General features: G+C 32.5%; 1 protein-coding gene across 1 annotated transcript in view; it reads right to left on the bottom strand.

The window, feature by feature from the left end:
- Nucleotides 1-8,615: 8,615 nt before the first annotated feature.
- The window catches only part of Cnbd1 (cyclic nucleotide binding domain containing 1), a 482,897-nt gene continuing 468,257 nt past the window's right edge, over nucleotides 8,616-23,255 (bottom strand). Inside the window, 2 exon segments of the mRNA XM_021255941.2 lie at nucleotides 8,616-8,845; nucleotides 19,941-20,000. Of these exon segments, the coding sequence (XP_021111600.2) occupies nucleotides 8,729-8,845; nucleotides 19,941-20,000 (177 nt within the window). The 3' untranslated portion in view covers nucleotides 8,616-8,728.

Here is a 23,255-nt window from a genome sequence, read left to right as displayed (position 1 = left end):
TTTTATAGGTTTGCTCATACAAATATTACATACATTTTGATGAACTTATATCTATTTTGTGTTGGGAAGTCCTAATATGACTAGTATTTTCTTAAAATTCAGATTCCAATTGTTCATCACAAATAAATATGGAAGTGATTCGTTGTCATGTGTCTAATGTCCCCTGAAGCCTCATACAGTCATAGATGGGGCTTTTTTCAGATTGCTGGATCTAGATTGTGTGATGTTGGGATTGATTCATGGTGCAACGCTAGGTTCAAGGACACTAAAAGTAGCCTAGATAAAATATAAGGGATAGAGAGAGCTGTGGTCATCCTTGCTTGCTTGCTTTTGCTATTTTCTGCCTGCCATGAACTTTTTCTCCTTTGTGAAGCCCCTCTGCCAAGCTACCCTGGCTGGACTGAAACCTCTACAAACTGTGAGCTAAATAAACTTTTTCACCTTTAACTTTGGGTATAGAGTATTTTTTCTCAGGAACAAGAAAAGTAACTAAGAATGAATTTGGTACCAAGAATGGGGTTGTTGCTTTGACTATACCTGACCAGGTAGTTAGGGAGCTTTGGGAACTCGCTTGTGGGAAGAGTTTGGAAAGGTTTGGAGATGCTGGCTGAAAAGTAAAGCTGGAATGCCTGAGTCTGTACTTAACGGAGATTCTGGTCAGAGTTCAGAAGAGCAGAATGCTGAGAGAACTCATGCCAGTAAAGACTAGGTTTGGGAGGTTTCTGCTAGGAAGAATGTATACATTGGCTGTTCGACTTCAGACAATGTGTATTATGCCTTGGTAAAAAGTTTGTCTGCATTTTTCTCATGTCCAGAGACTTTGCCTGTGACTGAGATTAAGGGTAGCAGATTAGTTAGTCCACCAGGTGAAATTTCAAGACAGTCTAATGTTAAAGCAGTGATGCGGCCACTGTTGAGGGATTTTAGCAAGAGAAAAGAGCCCAGATTATTCAAAACATCATGAGTTTGGTCAGAAAGGAAGCTCCAGTAAAGTTGTGGCCTACAAAGATGGAACCAAGGAGAAACTGGTCATTGAAAAGACTAGCAAGAAAATTCCAAGTATTTCAAAAGAAGAGATCAGAAAAAATAGGCCCTGAGGACTTTGAAAGAACCAACAGGACTCCAGTTTTTGCAGCCTCAGAGTTAGAAAGGTGAAAGACTTTGCTTTGAGAGGAGAGCCCCTGGGAACCATGTTCCAGAAAGGCAGAGGCCTAGGGAAGTTGTCCCTCAGGATTTGGTTCTTAGGCACTGGACCCATACAGTCAAGAGAGAAAAATGCCTGAGTACTGCATTAGCTGGTGGCAGACCTTGGCATCATTCATATGGTGCTGTTTTTAGGTGCAGGCAGAATGTAAGAGCTGTGGGGTCAGAAAGGATTCCACTGAAATTTCAGAAGAAGGCCTGGGAGGCCAGGTAGTGTGCCCTGGAGAGGGCAGTGTATGAAGCTGTGAGTGTGAGCCAAAGGTGCAGCGGAGACGCCAGAAGCTAGGAACATGGCTCATCTGAGGAAAACTGCAAGGAGGGAGCAGAGCTAGCCAAAGAAAGGAAACATAGGAGCTACCAACACTAGAAGTGCCATAAGAGAGAGCCCACAGAAGCTATCAACACCAGAAGTGCCATGGGGCACTCAAACCCTTTGGACTTCATATCTTTCCAGAGAATTCCTCAGAGGCTGCACATTGAGTGACAGGACATAAGGTTTGCCCTGCTAAATTTTGGAATTGCTTTGGTTACATTCCTTTGTATTCCTCTGTTTGTACCTTTTGTAATGGCAATATTTATCTTCTGTCATTGTATGTTGAAAGTATTTAACTTTCTTTGCATTTGTACAGGACCTTCCAGCTAAGAATTGTTTGCCTTAAATCTCAGAGGAGACTTGGGATTTTAACTTCAGCAATGCTGAAACTGTTAGGACTTTGGAAACTCTTGGAAATGGACTAAATATTTTGCATAAAGGAATATGCATGAGTCTGGGGGAACCAGGGGCAAAGTGTTATGGCTTTGTGTCTAGATGTTCCCCCCAAGCCTCATATAGTCATAGGTTGGGCATTTTTAGAGGTGGATAGATCTAGAATGTGTGATGCTGGGATTTATTCATGGCACAATGCTATGCTCAAGGGTACTAGGATTAAAGGTATGAGTGCTACCCACCCTAAGTAGCCTGGATAAAATACAAGAGATAGAAAACCTGTGGTTGTCCTTTGCCTGCTTGCTTTTTCTGTCTTCTGCCTCTCATGAACTGTTTCTTTTTCTGTGATGCCCCTCTGCCAAGCCATCATGGCTTAGAGCTAGCTGATTATGTACTGAGATCTCTATAAACTGTGATCTAAATAAACCTTTCCCTCTTTAACTTTTGAGTATTTTTTCCCAGCAACCAGAAAAGTAACTAAGACATAATTGATTCTGGATATTACAATTGTATCCTGGTCTCCAGCTCCTTTTTGGGGGGATACTAGGGATCAAACTCGGGCACTTGTGCTTGCTGGGCAGGTGGCAGAACCACTGAGCTAAATCCCTGGACCCTACAATTGTATCCTGTAAGCTGTTAGAACAACTTATTAGTTCCAGGATGATTTTTTTTTTTTTACTATTGTTAATTGTGAGTCTTTTGGATTCTTTATATAGAAAACCATACAAAGTTTATTGTATTTCTTTTCCAGATTTTTACATAGGCCATTCCTTTCATTCAGACCTCTGTCTAAATAGTAACCTCAAAGTAACCTTCTCTTGTGCTCTAAGCAAATTACCAACCCACTCAATGACTCTTTTCCTTTTCACTGATTATTCTTTTTAGAACTATTTATAATGGAACATTATGCTTTGCATTTATTATTCATATTTTCTTCAACTATTATGAGTATATATTTAGTGCTTACTACACATAAGACATTAATTTAAACACTTTGCATGCTTTAACACTTAGGTCCTCACTATAGGCTGTAAGGGATTACTATCATGTTCCCCTTTCTGCAGATGAGAGAAAAACTAATCTATAGTTGTATAATCATTTTGTACATAATTACCAGCTGGTTAGTGTCTGACCTACAATTTGAACTCATGCCCTCTAATCCCATAGTCCATTATTTTAAGCACATCTTGGGCATCTTTTCTCAGAGGTTCTATAAAACAAATTCCAAGAAGTGAGCTGCATTCCTCTTTTTGTTTCCCTAGGTCCTAAGTACATATCAAACACACCAATAGGTACTTAGCATATATTTGTAAAATAAAGAATGTTACAAAAAAGAATTCTTTCTTATAGCAGCTTTACTGGAATCTTATTTTGCTAACATTTCCAGAATTGATTGTCTGTATCTCAGTTATTCTATTGATTAAATAATTTCTGTATTTATTCTTCTGTAAATTATTCTTCTGTAAAACCTTTGTTTCTATGCAACTTTTTGACACTGCTCCTGATATTCTTACATATGTTGTTGCTGAAAAGAATGAAAACTAAATGAATGAATGTGCTTTTAAAAAATAGTCCTAAATGCTACAGAGGAAGATGAGAATTCTTTTTAACAGTAGCACATCATAAACTATTTTGATCACCAATTATGAACCCTTCATATGTGTTTTATGCAATGTTTAAAACAAACAAAAACATGGGTTTATATAAAAATAAATAAAATGTACCATTTCTGTATTAGGTATCAGTGTCATGTAACAAGTGCCTTGAAATTTGGTGGGTTTTAAAACAAACAGGTACCAAATCACAGTGTTTCCTATGGTCAGGAACTGGGGAATAACTGAATGTTTCTAGCTCAAGGTCACCCACAAGGTTGCTGTAAAGCCTTCTCCCAGGGGAACTGCCATCTGTAAGCTCAGTGGTTCCTGGAAGTCTCCATTCCATGCACCACTCACATGATATTGTATAGGCTTGTTGCCAAGAGGCCTTGGTTCCTTGCCACATGGTCCTCTCAATGCTGTTCACTTTTGCAGAGTGATTAATGGGGGCAGGGCAAGAATAAGAATTTACCATGGAAAATCTTTTTTTACATACCCCTGTAGGGACCAAGGTTGTCAAATTCTAAGATTTTTCAAATAAAGTATTATTCTTAAGAAAAGATTATGGGAAGTCTCATTATTTTACAAGCAGTATTGCCATGGATAGAAACTAAAAAGGAATTGTTGGAAAAATTGACAAAATATTTTTACCATTATCAAACCATTGCCAAAAGAAAATTATTAATTAATGTCAGGTCAAAGAAAAAGGTACTCCTTTGACCTTTGAATAAGACTTGTTAACATTGTAGATAATTCAGTGGAAACATCAAAGTTAGAAGAAAATGGAAAGGAATGTATGAAAGACAGACTAATTCAATTAAGTTTTGCTCAAAATCATACTAATGCATAATGGTTGAGCAACAATATTACTGTATGACATTTTTCTTAATAGAGTAATTAATAAAGTTTTTAGTTTGGGTTATTTTTTTCAAATTATCTAAGCAAAATGTATTAATTACTTTCCTTGTTCCTGAGACAAAATATTTGATACTCAAAGTTAAAAGGAGGAAAGGTTTATTTCAGCTCACAGTTAGCAGAGGTTTCATTCCATAGTTGGCTGGATTTTAGGCAAGGCAACATAGCAGAGGGGTATCACAGAGGAGTAGCATGGTGTTCATGGTGTAGCAGGCAGAAGTAAGTGAAGCAGCAAGCAGCAGCAGCAATAAACCATCCTGCCTTCTCTCCTTTAATATTCCATGCAAGCTATAAGCCTATTGACAAGCGCCACCTACACCCAAGATGAGATTTCTGTATCTTCACCCAGAACTAGATAAACCCACTTAGTTATCACACATCCTTAATCCCAGTATCATATACCCACAATCCAGTCACCTCCAAGAAGCCCCATGTATGAGTTCATGAGGCTTTGGAGGGACATCTAGCCACAAGACATAGCACAGTGATAAATGGAGACAAGAGAAGTAAAAAAGATAATGAGGTTTTTAAAAAATATATGACAATATTTCTTTCTGTAGAAGGGAAAATTAGTCACATTTAATAGAAATTAGGGGAAATTTTGATTGTATGTAAAGTTTTTAATTTTTAAATATGAAATCATTTATATTAAGTACTCTGGTGGAGTCTGGAGTTTTTCTGCTTAGAGACATTTAGAAAATGACTAGGAAAATATTTTTACAAAGTATTTCATATGTTTACCTGCCTAAAGGCAGACAACTTGAAAGATGATTTCACAAGACCCTTATAGATCTATTATTCTATAATTCCATAGTTTCATGGTAATTCAAACCACTTTACACTGTCAATATCCTCCATTTATGTGAACAGGCATCAACTCTTGTATCTTATTTCATTCATAATACAAGAGCTTGAAAAGCACCTTCAGACAGCAATTTGTACATGATCTGATACATTTTCATGGTTTTGTAAGCATGAAAGATTTAAAAGAACTGTAGCAAGAGCTACATTATTTATAAAGAGGAGTGAAATAGCATATCATAAAATAAATTAAAACAGAAAAGCAATAGAATGCATAGTAAAAGCCCCCATTGTTTATTGTGTTTTTAGATTAAACACAAGTCAGAACTTTAAAGATGGTGGCAGAGGATAGTGGACCTCTTCCAGAAACTGCTAAGAAAATTTCTTTCCTATTATAATGAGTGAAATCCAACGATACAGCCAGAAAAATCTTGCTTTATTTTCACTTAGAAACATTCTGAGGCCTTGGAATTGTATACAACTATTGATTGAGTTATTATAACTTAGATTTTTCCTATACTTCTTGAGAAAAACAAATTAAATAAGAACTTTAACATTTACTAAAATACTAATCTATGTATATCTCCATTTCCTTATCTGTGTAGTTAGGAATAACAACATGACCTATCTCACATGGTTATTAAGAGAATTAAATGAGTTCATCCAATTGAAAGCTCACAATAAGTACTTGATTATTTCAAGCATTGTTATTTTAAAGATTTTGTTAATTCATCATTATTTAACTAATTCAGCAAATTAACCAATATTCTTCACTTCCTAAATAAAATGTAGTAACTAATAATATAATTATATTAAATTAACATATCAATGGAAATCTATGTGTATATACCTAAAAAGCTCCTCTTACCTTCCTTTGTAAAATATGGTTTAAAAAACTTTTTGTGCATAATTGTTGAAATTATGTAATATAAGTGCTACATAATTTAGTTAATATGATATATAAAGAAAATGTCATATATATGAAAGTTTTCCTGAAGATCTTTGAAATGTTTTTTAAATGAAACATATGTCTCTAGAAAATTCATCATAATCAATTCCCATATTAGGAAAACAATGCTTAAATAAATAACCTTACAGAAAATCATAAGATACTTGAGAAACAACAACAAACCAGCCCTAAGTCAAAATTAAGGACAGAAGTTATAAAAATGAGAGTAGAAATCAATGAAATTGAGACTAGAAAAATAGCAAAAAAAAAGAAAAAGAAAAAGAAAGAAAGAAAAAAGAAAAAAGAAACAAAGAGTTAGTTCTTTGAAAGAATAAGGAAAATAAATAAGCCCTTAGGTCAACTCACCAATAGAAAGAGAGAAAAACTCACATCAATGCAACTAGAAATTAAAAAGATGAAATCACAACACTGTCAAAATCCAGAAGATAGTGAATAACTGCTCTGAAAAATTATATTCCAACAATTTATCAAACTTTAAATAAATGGACGGATTCAATGATACATAAAACTGCCAAAACTAACACAAGAAGATATGAAAATGCCTAAGAACTTAATAACAAGCAATGAAATTGCCACAATAATAAAGAATCTACCAACTGAAAAAAGCCAAAGACCTGATGGATTCACTGCTGAATTCTACAAAATCTTTAAGGGTGTTATAAGCTCTTCCCCAAGCTCTTCAAAGACATTAAAAAGGATGGAGTGCCCCTAAATACATTTACGGAACCAAGTATCACCCTGATCCCCAAACTGGATAAAGACCCAACTTAAAACGTACAATATAGGCCAATCTCTGTATTGAACATAAATGCAAAAATCTTCAAGAAGGTATTAGCAAACAGGAAGCAGCATATTATCAAAAAGATGATACACCATGATCAAGTAAGTTTTATTACAGAGATGCAAGAATGGGTCATAAGTTAATAAATGTAATACATAAGTTAATAAATGTAATACATAAGTTAATAAATGTAATACATCACATTAATAGAAGCAAGGTCAAGAACAACATGATCATATCAATAGACACAGAAAAGGCTTTTAACAAAATCCAACACTGCTTCATGTTAAAAACATTGAAGAAAACAAGTATGAAGGATCATACCTGAATATAATAAAAGCTATTTATGACGGACCAACATTATCATACTAAATGGGGGAAAAGTAAAGTTATTTGCTCTAAAATCAGGAACAAGACAAGGAAGTCCTCTATCACCTCTTCTCTTCAACATAGCACTTGAAATGTTAGCTGAGAGCAATTAGGCAAGAAAAGAAATACAAGTGATACATATAGGAAAGGAAGATTAATCTTTCATGCTTTTCAGTGCCTGTGATGTACTAAACATTCAACAATTTTTAAATCCATATTTGATTCATATATAATGATTTTTAATATTTTGAATTTCTGAGCCCTTAATCAGTATTTCCTCTAATTAGAAAATTCAGTGTCATAATTTTATGATTTTAAACCAAATTAAAAATTTGATTCATTGAAAATGCTGACAGAATTTGTAACTGTTTTACATTTGAAACATTTTTAATGGTCAAAATGATGTTTTAAATTGTAAGTTGTACATAGTGTGAAAATTACCTTCAAAATTTCTGAATTGACAGATTCAGTCAATTCCCTTCCTCTACCAAAGTATGAGGAACCAAATAAGATTTTTATATTTCCATCAATATTTTTATATGTACCATCTCCACCATCATTTTGGCCAGCATTAAAATTTTTTCAGGTATTCTATAAACTCTTTGTGTCAAGCTTAAATTAAGATTTATCAGAAATAATAACTTTTAGCACTGACTCATCAAGCAAAGTGAGATATTACATGCTTCTCTAGAGAAGGCAACGTAAGAGGAATACGAAGGACCCATGATATCATAAAAAATGTTTCAAAATGGAAAATTATAATAGATGAAGAAATATAATAGCTTAACATTTTAAACTAGGTTATTTTAGAATCCATGTGAAAGTTTGACTGTATGAAATAACTTTTTTGGTAAGCATAATTGCATATAAATCTCCTTGCTTATACTACACTGTTCAGTGCACAGCGATAAACTGTGCTTTTTTAACAACCATAAAAACCATGACGCTTCTAAGACCATAAAAACTATGATGCTTCACAGGTTTTGGAAAGGATGGGAAAAATGTGTATATTTTCTTTCAGTTTTATATTTAAATCTAATGATCTAAAGTATGGCATTTTATTTAAACATAATTAGAATTTAATTTAAATATTGCTAAAATGTCAGATATCATTTTATTTAAAAACATTTGGCTCTCAAAAATTGTTATGGAAGATATTTTATCTTCTTTTATGATGCAATTAAAGGAGAATCAGAAATATATATGATTAATTATGTAAATTAAATATATTAGTAATAATTAACATATAAATAAAATATTTAAAAGATGATCAATAGGAAGAAACAGAGGTTTAAGGTAATTTGATAGACCACTGTAGTAATTTAAAATGAAGCAACAAACAAATCAATAATCTGAGCTGAAACCATGTTTCTTTTGAGTAGGCATTTTTAATATTCAACTAGGGTATCCTTGAGGTTCCTGGGAATGCTTGTCCAGTTATGGTTCCATTTTCCAAATCCTGGAATTATTCCTTTATGACACAAGGAGTTTTTCACACCCTGATTCTAGAAAGAAAGGATTGTTAAAAATAATTAATTATACCATTCCTAAACTTTATAGTTTATAATAGTGTTAATAGCATGTATTCCATATAAAACAAATAAAAAAGCAAAAGCAAGAATCTTAGAACTTTTAAGGATAGAATTTTTAACTAAACAAAATTTATAGAAAATATAATTTCTACATCTTTCTGAAATAGTTATTTCAATGATCATATCTATGAATTATTTTTCAATGACGCTAAATTTGAGTTTTAAAAACAAGTATATGGAGAGAAACTGATTACAGCTTTGACTTAATAAACATGCTTTTATCTTCCTGTTATTGATATTAAGCACATAAGGAATTATTTGCCCTGCTTTAATAATTTGTTAAGCTTTTAAACTTTATACTTACTGTAGTACCTTATATTATCCTTTAAAGATGTAATACCTCTTTTTGAGATCTCCCTTATGGGTATCAACTTAGAAATTGATTCTGTTTTGTCTCATTGATGCTAGAAAGTATCCTTGTAAATTGTTTTGATCAATGCAATGAGTGTGACATGAACTGTGTCATTTCCTAGAAGAATCTTTTGGAGCCGGAGTGTGTTTCCTGCGCTTTTTTCTTGAGGGAAGGCAACATTCCATGATCAAGCATGATGCAGACATACAGTCAATCTACATTAGGCAAGTGAGTGAGCAATATAGTTCAAAGTCACTAAAGGTTTTTCGGATATTTTAAAATGACAACATTTAGTTGAATCTTAAGAAGACCATTAAAATCTTTTCAAAAATTGTATTTTATGTTTGATTTTATGTGTTTGATTTTACTTTAAAAATAGAATGAAATAAAAGCTAAATATGTAAACAAAAAAAAGTTTTGTTTGATTGCTGCTGTGTTGTATTTAATTCTCACAATAACCCTGAAAGATGGGAAGTTTATCATTGATTTTTAGATGAGGATACTAAGGCAGATTTTAATAGAAAGTTCTAGCTGATTCCCATAGCTGATGTGAATTAAAAAAAAAAAATATATATATATATATATATATATATATTCTTGGATTAGAAACATTTTGAAACTATTAAATATCCATAAAACATCTATGACATCAATAATACTGACATTAACTTCAATTTAATTTAAAGGATAATACAGTTAAACTGTATCAGGACTTGGAAAATGAATATGGTTTCTATGACAACATCACATAAAAACATTGTTTTTAGTTTAGGAAATTTATATTACTGTGTGCAATGTGTCAGTTTAATTTTTACATCCAATTCTTCATTTGAAAGATTGATGTAAGTTTGTCTCACTTATCCTACCATTAAGCTGTTTCTCATTTGAGTAGTATGATGAAAAATTATGCATTAATTTCATTAACTTTTCCCCATAAAACCTGAATAACAAAAAGTTTTAAGTAAAAAGCGATACAATGAGTTTCTGTAACAAGTATTTTAAAGTAATAATTAAATAATTCAGGGCACACTTAAATATTAATTTTTCTGTAAACATTGAAAGTAGTAAATATGAATTATTTTATTGAGACCCAAACAGGAAATATAGGACTAACGTCCCATAGACTGAAGGTTCCTAAATTAAGACTTAAAAATATTTTGTAACCAGTTGAGTAATCCAGCTCAACAGTGGTAATGCTCAGATATGAATTCAATTAAGGCTTCTCTTCATGTACCATAAAATAAAAACTCTAAATACAGCATAATCCTATTTAGTTACACAGCTCAAAAAACCTACAAAATTTATTCTTTGATAATAATGACTTAAATCCAAACAAAGGGCAGTGCATTGATCAGTAAGATGACAGAATGTCAGACAAATACATCAGTACAGAGAATATGAATCATAATTCAGAAGTGCTAACAGAAATAGCATTTTAGAGTTAGTGATTTATATTTGCTTATTTTTATAATTTTACATTTGCAAAAATGATTAAGGATAATATATAATTAAAGATAAAATAAAAACAATGCCCAGTAAACCCAGATAAAAAGATAATTCATAGGAAAGAAGGAAAATAAAATAAAAATATTAATTTAATAAATAGAACAGCATTTTAGCACCAAACACAATTCTGACTTCATAGGCAGTTCATATAGTATTTTACTAACTTCACAGCTCCCAATCTTAGTAAAAATAATCTATTTACTAAATTATACTTATACATAATGAGTGGTACAATTCAGAGAAAATTTAATAACAAAGTTTTAAAGAAAATCAGAGTGACCTTAAAATTCACTATATCGTGTAGTATAAAAACCAACACTATTTTAATTTTCCTAAATTAAATTTAATTGAGTCCAATAATTCATACTCGGCACTTAGAAGAAGTTGGATGCAGTCAATTTTGGATATCACTTCCACTATATTCATGGTTCTAACACAATTTATGCCTTTGAGGTCTCTTTGCATAGTCATTGAGGAGATATTTTTCTTTGACCTCACTTGTCTCTTAGCCTGGGTGACATTATTACTTGTGAGAACACAGTTATTCTCTCTAAAGTGCTCTTCCACAGGGAATACTATCAAGGAATACTAGCTCAGGTCCCCTTTCTTGTGGTACATATGTGTTAGTTACTTTTCTCTCTTTCCTGACACTTCAAGTTAAAGGGGAAAGGTTTATTTAGCTCACAGCTTGTAGAGGTTTCAGTCTGCAGTTGGCTGGCTCCAAGGCAGAGGGCATATGGCAGAGAGGCAACAGGTCATGGCCATGGAACACAGCAAAGTCAACAAGAGACCTTAACAGTGTTTTACTGTCCCTTTAATCTTATTCAGACTACTTACAGCAGGTAGCACTCACGCCTTTAATCCTAGTGCCCTCAGGCCTAGCTCCACCGTGAATCAATCACACACCCTAGATTCAGTCACCTCTAAGAAAGCATGAGGCTTTGGGGGGACCTATAAACACGAGCCATAACAACATATAAAACCCAATCCTTCTGAAATCAGGTGAGAAGCTTCTAAGTACCCCTCTATTCTTTCATTTTCCACCAACCACAGGAAGACATTCACCGTCTAACTCTCCTTCTCTGGATTAATTATAAACATGCTCCCATTAAAGTATCAGTTACAGTTATGGTGCTGCTGAAAGTTGGAAGAATGGAAGCTAGCAAACTTAAATTTATTCTTACCAATTTACTTTGTTAGACATACATTTTTTGAAAGGAAATGTCTTAATAATCAAAATTTTATTGATTGTTGTTGATATTACATTAGATTTAGAGTATAAAGTTTTACTATTTATTCAGTTTAAGCCATTTGAGTATTAATTATGAGAGACAGACAAAATGAAAAAATAAAAAAATAGCCTCCGAAACTTAGGAAATTGTAATACAGTCTAAAATGAATTAATTTGTTTTATTTTTCATTCATAGTCCCCCTCAGAAAATATACAGTTTACAATTTTAAAGTCTACTTTTCAGTGGCATTAAATGATTACATTAATTAGCAGTAATTACATCATTTTGTGCAATCATCACTACCACCCATTTCTGGAATATTTTTATCATTCCAAACTGAAACCCTGTACTCTCTCCCATATTTTCTCCCCACAAGCCTAAGTCAAAACTACCCTATCTTCTCTCATATAAGGGAATTCCTACACTATTTGTCCTATTACATTTGATTTATTGCATTTAGCATAATGTTTTCAAGATTAATCCATGTTGAAGCATGTGTAAGAACCTCATTCTTGCTTACAGTAACTCTACTTGGCTGGAAAATATGATTGCATTTGGCAACAAATCTGCAAAAAGGATTTGCAATTAATGAGTTTATTGGACAGTAAATTAAAGCACATCTTTTTGGAGTGAAAGAGACAGACAGACAGACAGACAGACTGGGGAGCTCAAAGGGAAAATGCAGAAGCTGATATTGTAGCACTTGCATTTCCCAAATGCACCAGAAAATTAATTTGAACACTTTTCATCACTTCTTCATTTGTGATTCATTGGACATGGAGCTTTTTAGATTTATTGCTTGGTTTGAAATGGATAAAAACTTTATAACAGCTTCCCTATCCACTCTCTCCTTCCCAAATTTTATGAAAACCAGCAGGTATTTCTATTAAAAATGTAGCCATCCAAATCATGTAGGAAGATGGCATTGTTACAAAACAATGCAATGAGCATTGGGGACAAAAGCTGCCAAGTTAAACACAAAGGGCAAAATCTGTCCACATATTCCCACACCCTTAGACGCTTATTCCAGGGAGAATTGCCTGTTAGTTTCTGATGACAGAATTTGGCTCACCACGCAATTTATTCTCCGAACAGCTTAGCTCTGTCCAGAAACTACATTCGTATTTCCCAGTTGATTATGTCTTTTATCAAAAGCAGCAGATGAAGAATGGTCAAGCTCATTATAAAAAAGTAGTCCAGCTACAAGGAGTAATTTTACCTGCAGGAGAGCAAGCCTTTGTTTGGATTCTCAAAACAACATTAAATTCTTGTAGCCAAAGGTGGAAAAACCAGTGATCATCAGATGGCAAATGCTTTTATTTATAAAAAAATTAAATAGTTTATTTACAAACTTACTTTATGTTTTTTATCTTAGAAATATATGAGACAAATGTAACAAAGATGTAAAAGTACTCACGAAAAATTATAGTACCCTTATTTTGTGCCTAGTATTTTTATAGCAATTGATATACCTTTATCTGTATATCCATAAAATATATACATTGTGTAATATATATTTGTGGCCCTTTCATACATATTGGTATAAATAAACTATTATAGATCATACTGAAAATGTAGACTTCTTAGCAGAGTTAGCCTTCCTTTGCCATTACTAGATCATGTATAATTGTGATTCTATAAAGCACCACCCAACAATCTTGGGACATATTTTAGCTACATGGTTATCTTATTACACTAGGAAGATGAGCTCAGAAAACCTTTTTACTACTGACGTCCATACTCTGGTTCTATTTTGAGAAACCACTTGCCTGTTCAGGTACCTAAGAAGCTATTGTATGTCTCAGAGACTAAACCCCTTGGTCACCCTTTGCTTGGAATGTACAACTTGAGTTCTAAACTGTAGGTTGTGGTCATCAAGAGTTTCCATTTGTGTTCTAGCTTGGCCTACTCCATGTTGAAATTTACTATGAATGATTATCATATATGAGAGTTGGACATCTAAATACAAAATAAATAACAAGGAGAGCAGCAAGTCCCATAACAATAGCTCTTTACATGGACTTTAAAGCCTTCTTTCTACTGGGATGGATATACTGGCTTTTCAAATCAAAATTCATAAAAATAATGTACTTGGCATTTGATACTCTCTTCTTGTAACTGACTGCATTCTTGTCCTGTGGCCCTAAACCTCATCCCTAAATTGTTGATCATGGATAAATGGTCAGTAGCCCTTTGCATTCAATGAGTGCTTTTGGACTATGTTGAATTTAGACAGATGCCACATAGTTTACAAACTATGTTCTGAACAACTCTTGAATTATATTTGGAGTGCAGAAACATGTCTTTATATAAGGAATTATAGAAGTTGGGATTTACATCGAAGGAAAAAATCATAAAACTGTATATATTCAAGAAAAGACATTACTGTGGACACTGAATAACATTAAAATTTTCTTAATATAGAGCTGTTTTCCTTTATAATATCCTTTACAGTTTTTTATATGACTTTATAATATATATAATAATTTTTATATCTCCTATTAGAAAGTCCCAGAAGATCTGTAAAAACAGGGACAATTTCATTTATGTTTATCTCTAATTACTGACCCAGATAGAAAGTAGTGCTTACTAAACATTAGTAAGATATGTAAATTTTCTTTTTATACACTTCAGGAAATAATGAATCATTATTGTATAGGTATTAAATACCTAGATATAGATTTACTTTCATCATTTTACTCATTCACATTAAAGTTTGCCTATGTATCAATTCTATGTTTAGTATTGACCATATTTCTATAAACAAGATACTTTACTATCAAGGACTGCAAAATTCTACAATTCAGACGAGACAAACAGAAGGACACCTATTGCAACTCCCAGACAATGTTCTCAAAAAGATGAGAGACATTGTTTCAAAACAAAGTACAAAGAAAGCTTTAATCTTCATGTAAAAAGCTATAGACATAGTTCAAGAGATTAATAATTATTTCTTTTTGTAATAATATCAGCGTGAAGAATAAGCAAATTTTATTATTAAAATTGATCCTTGGTATAATAGGCATAAAGAAAAAAGACTTCACTCCTCAATAATATATTCTATTTCAACCATGAAGTCTAACCTGAGGCATCAAGTCAATTAATAAAATACCTTGGTACATAGAGACTTAAACAAAACAAGTGAAATTTAATTTAGGAGTCTCATGTTAATCATTGAGGTTCCAGAAGAGAGCAACAACATAATTAAAGAAAAGGAAATCAGTGTTTACTTGGGAAACTGAAGAACTGGTGAAATATAACCATGAGAAGAGACAAGTATTTCATTTTTCTAACATTCAAAATGATACAGTGCAGGCCTGATGCTAGGGCCAATGAAAGCTGAAATAATCAGGTATCAATAATCAGAAATATATGTACCTAGGGCATTTTGACATTTTATATTTAAATTTTTTTTCTTAGAATTACATGTTTTGGACTCTGAATTGAGAGGCAAAAAATAATATATTGGATATAACAAAAATGAGTGAGGTTTTTTGTTTTGTTTTGTTTCACTTTGTGGAAATTTGTGTCAAATTTAGTTGTGCCTTTGTAACAGTTTAGAAATATGTGATAAATTGTGCCCATTTCATCTTCTCTTGAGAATAGTAAGTTACTTAATATTCTTAAATTGAGATGTTTATTAAGTATAATAATTCATTAAAATAAACCAATTGTAACAAATACTACTAACCAATAAAACTTAGCAGATCTACTAAAAATTAGATGACCAGTTCATGTTGATCCTTTGCTTAATACTAAAAATCATTAAAGAGCTGGGTCTGTAATTTGTACTTTTATTTCTATCGTCTGTTAAATATTTACATAAAATTTCCTAGGTATCATTTGAATTTAATATGGAGTAACAAGCATTTTGAAAATAATTTTATTCTCACTTTTCCAATGCTTTTATTCACTTTAATCCTTTCTATACTAAAGTAGATTTCCACTCTGACTCTCAGTTTGACTAAGATTCACAATACCTTTGTCCCTCATTCAATTTACTCAGTCTAACCGAAGAAGTTTAGTTTAATAATCATAGGTGTGTGAGACCAGGCTCATGGCCCAGGGTGGCTGATTGTGTGCCTCTCTGCCAAACCCTAGCTATATTTTCATATGAGGGTGAACTTGAGTAAATACAGACTGCAGATATGCTGTCATAACCATTTTTAGTTCAAACTATTGAAAGATTTGAAATACTTTAAGGTTACAAAACCAAAACTCAATAAAAGCTTTGGATCTACTTTTTGAATTGGGTTTTTTCCAGTTTTATATTCAAGTTTATGCTATTTATTGGGTTTGCCTATTTTTTCAGTGTTATTCTATTTTATATGATTGCTATTCACAAGTATCTTAAACTATACTTAAAATGAGAGAAACAAATGTGAAAATCATTAGAAAATAATATTTCAGAACATAACCGAGTATGTGTTGACTGTACACCAGACATGTTCATTAAGAAAGGACTATTGTTAGGAACTAGGGGCAAGCCATGATAATTTATAGTGAATAGTGGCTGTTAAGATTTGAAGTTAGACTAGTACCTGAAATTGATTAAGAAGTCTGGAAATACGTATAGAAAAGAGCTGAAATAGAATTTCGAAGGAAAAGAAAATTAAACTGAATGGATGCTCACAAACTCAAAACCTTGGAGGAAAAACTGAGGAAAAAAAGCCCCCCAGATAATGGAGGAGTCCAAACTTGCTTATAATAGCAAGGGTGTTTGAATAGAAACAGGAATGCCATAAAATGATGACATAAAATGATAGGTCTGCCTGTTATATATTGTGAAATAAATAAAATAAACAGGTAGCATAATTACCAATTAGTATTCATTACAAAAATTATTTTAAAAGAATCAGCAAGAATATATAGAAGGACTATAGGGCAAAAATGTAGGAAATGGTTCGGCAGTTGCTAACAATGATGAAAAATGATATTCCCAGCCCCCAGATTTTTTAACTTTTCCTTAATCTCCTTATCCTGGAAGATTATGTACAATGCCATTGTGTTAGGAATTTGAAAGTGGCCATCATGACTATATACACCAGAAAAATTGACAAGTTATACAAATCAGAGAGTTTTTCAAAATGTAGGGAGAGCGATTTGTTAAACATTCACTTTCACACCACTGTGCACAACTACATTTTTCCATACTTTTCAATTTATTTTTTTGTTCCAGCTTTTGTGAGAGAATCAATTATCTATAGGGTTTATATTGCTTAGTTCTTCTATGATAGAGTGTGAACATTGACATCCACATTTTCTCCTTGTAAATGTACATAAAATGCATTCAAACTGTGAAGTTTGGGGGGCTCGCTTTCACTAGATTTTTTTATTAAATGTCCAGGTATTCTGATATTCCCCTATGGATTCATGACAGGAAAAAAAGAAATAAAGATTGATTTTCATGGCAACTCATTGACAGCAGAACAAACATTCCACCAGGCCAAATCATCAAATGGCAGGTAATAAGGACATCTTTACCAAGAATTTCAATGCAGATGTAAAGCTGGCAAATAGTCCTTATTATCTTGGGTTAAGAGCAACAGTCTTCAAGTACAACTCTGTGAATCACTTTTTATAAAATGTCCTCACAAGATGTTTAATAATTATAAGAAGCTATATACTAGAAGCTAGAAGCTCCCTGAGTAATCTTCTAAATATGCAGAATCATTATCTGGCAGCAGGGTATCATTAAAACTGCAGCAGCTTGAATGAAAGAAGAACCTTGAGCTCACAGATCTTATAGGAAACCTCTCCTCATACAGATCTGTGATGTCATCAGTAAAGCTATGGAAAATTTATTCTGAGTCACCTTAACAAGAGTAGCATCTACTGACCATATACAGCATGCATCCAGTTATCACAATAATTTATATTCATTTTGTGATAGTCCGTGTACCTGTTTCCCCTCCCCCCCCCCCGCCATTACAGTCTAGTAGTGACATAGGCAATACAAAGTTACATGTTAATTCAGATGTAGGTGTTTCAAACAAGAAAGTCCTTTCAGGGCACTGAAACAACTTAAGTGGGGCACTGAAACAACAGAAAAATTGGTAGGAGCAAAATTACTATAAACCATATATAACTAAAACGAGATTTGGACTTCTAAAGTAAAATGAGAAAGTACTAAAATGTAAACTAATTTGATACTTAGGAGCTTAGAAATGATCAAATTTTATTTTAGGAAAAACCTAAATTTTAAAGATAAAATATGCACATATTTCAACAATAGACTTAGCTTTAATACCCTATTATTAGGAAAAACACAGATCCTTTACAAAGGCTAAATCAGAGCTTATTGACTGACAAGTATCTGAAAAAAAGAACTATAAGAATTATCTTAAAAAGAATTTATGAAGGCAAGAGCAAACTGTGTTCTGCCAAAGATTGCATCGTTGCAGATGGTTATGGGAGGGAGTGTTTTCATATGGGCATTAGTCCCATTCTTTGTTTCACTGTTCTCCTCCTAACAGAAATAAATATTTGGAAAGATCTTTTGAAACATTCCTTCTTATTAAATGGGTCAATGTCCCCAGCCTACCCTACATACTTACACCACCAAGGAAAGAAACATACTGACTTAGAGTTACAATGTTGAACAGCACTTGCCTGTGCTGCTCCAGAAAACAGCCCAGGAAAGAGTGTTTGGGGACAAACACACAAACAAACAAAGATACACAACTACTCTTTCTTTTGTTTATCTGAAGAATCCAGAGGAATTTTTTTTTTTTTTTACATTTCTTTTTGTTGTTGTTTTTGTTTCAGTGCCAAGGTCTCAACTCATGGCCTTATGCACATTAACCCCATACTACACCACTGAGCTACAACACTACTCCAGGGTTTTTATTGGGAAAATTCCCTATATAAAATCTCTGTGTGCCAGTTTTACTTTCTACTAATGATGAAGTGTCTTATACTACACCAGACTAAGGGTTAACCAGAAATATAAAGACAGGTTGGTGCTTTAAAAGATGATACATTTTAGATCTTTATATTATATTGTTTTCATTATGATACATGTATTGGAGACTCAAGTGTGCCACAATATTCATTGTACCGTTTTTGATATATTTAAATATGTACAAAAATGGGATTTTTAAAGGTTTTTGCCCACTCAGTATACCTATGAAAGGCTCAGATAAGCAGTGGTAAAGGTGGTGATAAAGACAATGAAGGTTGGGCTGGGGATTTAGCTTAGTGGTTCTGCTGCCTGGCTTGCAAGCTCAAGGTCCCAAATTTGAGTCTCCGTACCAACAACAACAAAAAAGATGATGATGGTAATGATGATGACAATTCTGGCAGTCAACTTTTCAAAATGACAAAAATTGGGATTACTCCCATAGCATTGAAAAAATCACTATTCATTAACTTAAATTTTATAAAATAAAGATAGTTTTATGTTCTCTTTCCAGACACTGTTACAGCCCCGAAAGAAAGTACCCTAAAAATAAAAACTCACTGTACCTGAAATTAGCTTGGCTAATGTAACTGACAACTACATTAACTAAATAATGTTGCTTAAACAAGGAACTTAAATATATCCTTTAATCTTTCCAATTTTTAGTATCATCTTTTATAAAATAAGAGAAGAGTAGTTGTAGCTAAAAGAGATAAACAGAAAAACATATATAAAATACTTAGCAAACTATATATACTTAAAACATGTTTCTTGTAGTTTGGAAGAAAAATGATTATCATCTGAAATTATTTTACATGTCTCTTATAAGATTGTATAAAATCATAAAGAACCAAAGGGCATAGTTGTAATTGGATATATATTCTTTAATGTGCATTCATTATAATTATTTCATTTTCCCTAATGTTCACATTCTTCAGTTACTAATTTTACATAGTCTAATGTTTAAAAATCCTGATTTTTTATCCTATATTATTTTTGCTATTTATAGTATTATACCTTAAAATCTTTCCATTCTTTTTGTTGTTCCTTTTGTAGATACTCAGTTTTTACATCTTCCTACAAAAAAAATGGTTAGATTGATTAAATGAGTCAGTAGTTTTTCAATTACTTAGTGGTCCATTCTGCATTTCCAAACATTAACTTTATTATCAAAGCAAACCTTGAACACCTATAACTGTGGGCAGCTGGAAAAATAGCAGCAGAAGAGTGAATAAACATAATAAAAAGAAATGAGACAATCTCTGTGAGTAATCCATCAGAAATGAAGAATATAATTAGAGTCTCAAAATTAGACTCACAAAAGAGACTCTGAAAATATAGTTTTATTGATACTTATAATTGAATATAAATAATTTGATTATATGTATATAAAGTAAGCCATACCCTAACCTAATGCCTCACAGGCTTTTCAGGTATTCTTACATCTTAATAATACTGATTATTTTTACATTTCTTTTATATATATTCTTTTTCTTCTTGTTGCCTTTAAATTCAAATTATGAACATCATAAGTGAATATTAATCTAGATATATATTGAATAAATGTTTATGTAACATCTATGTAGAATTTAAAACAACTACATATTAAATGTATAACAGAATTTTTATATTTAAAAGATTTTACATCTATTACATGTTATGTATTTTAGAAGGATCTGATTAAATATATGAATATTACATTTAGATTTCTTCAGCGAAAAACAGTGTACCACTTAACATTCCAACTATTCCTATTCACATGTAATAGTACTTTATGTCCTATGGTTGATTAACTTAATTTAACTGATAGTGAATTTGTTTCGTACTTTGCAATACATAATAAGAACATAAAAGGAGGGGCCGGGGATTTAGCTCGGTGGTTTTGTCACCTGCTGCCCAAGCGCAAGGACCTGAGTTCAATCCCTGATACCAAGGAAAAAAAAAAAAAAAAAAAGAAGATAAAAGGAATATTATGTAAAACAGCTTATTTCCTTTCTAATGTGGTCTTTCACATAATAAGAAGTTCTCAGTTATTCAATATGACTGCACAATAAATTGTGACATTTGACAAAAACTTAAATTAATAGAAAGTACATCACATGGATTGTTCATTTTTGGAAAATATGATTGAACTAAAGCAATACTAAATATAACTTAAACATTGGATAATTCATCAGATATGTAAATATCTTGCCTTATTTATTACTCATTTTTCATTGTTTTTTATTTGGTGCTCAGAAAACACCAGTTTACAATGGCTCCTGAGTGATAAATGCTGTATAAAACTATTTTGGTTTTAATTTAGAGACTGTGGTAGTTTGGCAAGCATTTTTGAAATCATGCCTGTAATGCCCTCACTGTGAAGTGAACTTTAGAATTAATTGTAGTGGATATGGCTTTCCTGACATTATTATTTCTCACACAAGGATAATGTTCTGGATAACTTCACATTGTAGAATAACTAATGACCCCATTCTCTTTTTGGCAGTCCAGTGGAAACAAAAAACAGATGTTCATCATTAGCAGATGTCCAGGGTGACACACTAAACATATGCAGGGAGTGGAAATTCTAGATCCTCTCACATGTGTGAGAAACGCTGACCAGTGCACTCAGGATCCCATTTAAGGTTTTGTAGGAGTAGAATTTCATTCTTGCATTAGATAATGATATCCTCCCACTACAATTACTGCAACATGCCAAAAGTTCTGTTTCGAAGTAAGAGTAATGATCCACAATAATTTGAACACCATAATTCGTTTTCCATTTTCATATTAGTTGTATATAAAATAACAAAACAATCAAAGGGCTATGCTATTTTAAAAATTTATCTGAATCATCAAAATAAATTCTTAAATTTTTTGGTTTTATCCCCAAATTCCAAATGGCCTCCTTCATGCTCATGCTGTGCCTACTCAAATGCGATCTTTCCACAGGGCCTTTTCTTGTTCTGTTCAAGCTGAATACCTCCCATTATGCACTAATTTTTCTCCCCTACTAGAAAATTTTTGAAGAAAATAGTCATCTCTTTTTATTTCTAGTGCCTAGAATAGGTGAAATGATAGGTGCTCAACAAAACCTGTTCATTAAATGAATGAAGACATAATATAAACCAGACAGACTATTTATCCTTTTTAAAAATGTCTTTTTTTTCTTTCTTTTTAAAGGGAGGAATAGAAGTTCCTCCTTATCCAGTCAGTGCCTCAGGGTGCTGCTTTCGATAAATTGATCAACAAACAGAATTAAGGCTTTGTTCTTAACCACTTCATAAATGGTCTTTCAGGCAAACACTTTAAAAATTGACATGCAGGTCCAGGGATTTAGCTTAGTGGTTCTGCTGCCTGCCTCGCAAGCATAAGGACCCAAGTTCAATCTCTGGTACTAAAAAAAAAAAAAAAAAAAAAAAAAAAAATTGACAAGCAAATGACATACAATAAAACTGAATTTTCTTCACATTTTATGTTTTATAATATGACAATTGTATAAATATCCATCACCATTACCCCAATCAAGTTAGGAACCTGGTTATCACCCTGGAAATTTCCCTCACAACTTTTTTCCACCTAACTCCTCTGTTCAGATCTGTTGCTATTTTATAATTTAGTCATTTTACCTTATTATTGTTAATATATAGTAGTGCTTTGTATATTTGATATCTGCATCTTTATTCATACTTATCCTCTGTGCACATTTTCTATATTTCCAAGTTGACTGTCTTAATCCTTTCTTTAAAAAAGTGGATGTAGATGAAGCCCAGTTTATGATTCTAGAAATTGTTTAATTTAAATGTATTTCTAGCTGATACACTAAAACACAAAAATTGTACACGTTTTTGAGGTACAATATTATGTGTTGATATGTGTACATATGGCAGTGGTGGTCAACCTACGGCATGCTTGGTGCAGCAGGCATGCAGAACCCTTTGGGTCGGCATGCAACTCAAGTCACCCCAGCAGCTGAGCATTAGATAAGGGTTGTTTTTTCTGAACTAAAAACTCAGTATTCAGGTTTAATTGCACTATTAGCCTCCCAGGGGAAGTGGGAGGGTTAGGGGAAAGGAAAGAAGGGAAAAGAATAAATATGAGAAAAGGAAAAAAATGGAAACAGTCTTTGTAAATAGAGAGAAATGGAGGGGTTGAAGGGAGGGCAAGAGAATTTGGGAAAAAAAATAAGAACCAAGATATATCATGTAAAGGTATAAATTCCCAATGATGAATGCTGTCATATTGTATACCTAAAATGTACCAATAAAATTAATGAATAAAAAAAATTTCACTGTTGGCACTTTGTGAAAAGTAAGTGGGTTTTGGGTTGCTTTTAGGGTATTTGGGTTG

Source organism: Heterocephalus glaber, unplaced genomic scaffold (genome assembly GCF_053883595.1).
Source record: "Heterocephalus glaber isolate CG9 unplaced genomic scaffold, H.glaber_assembly_v1.0 deba00001553, whole genome shotgun sequence".
Taxonomy (NCBI): Eukaryota; Metazoa; Chordata; class Mammalia; order Rodentia; family Bathyergidae; genus Heterocephalus; species Heterocephalus glaber.
The sequence above is the reverse complement of the archived record's forward strand: the minus strand, read 5'-3'. Positions and strand labels throughout refer to the sequence as shown.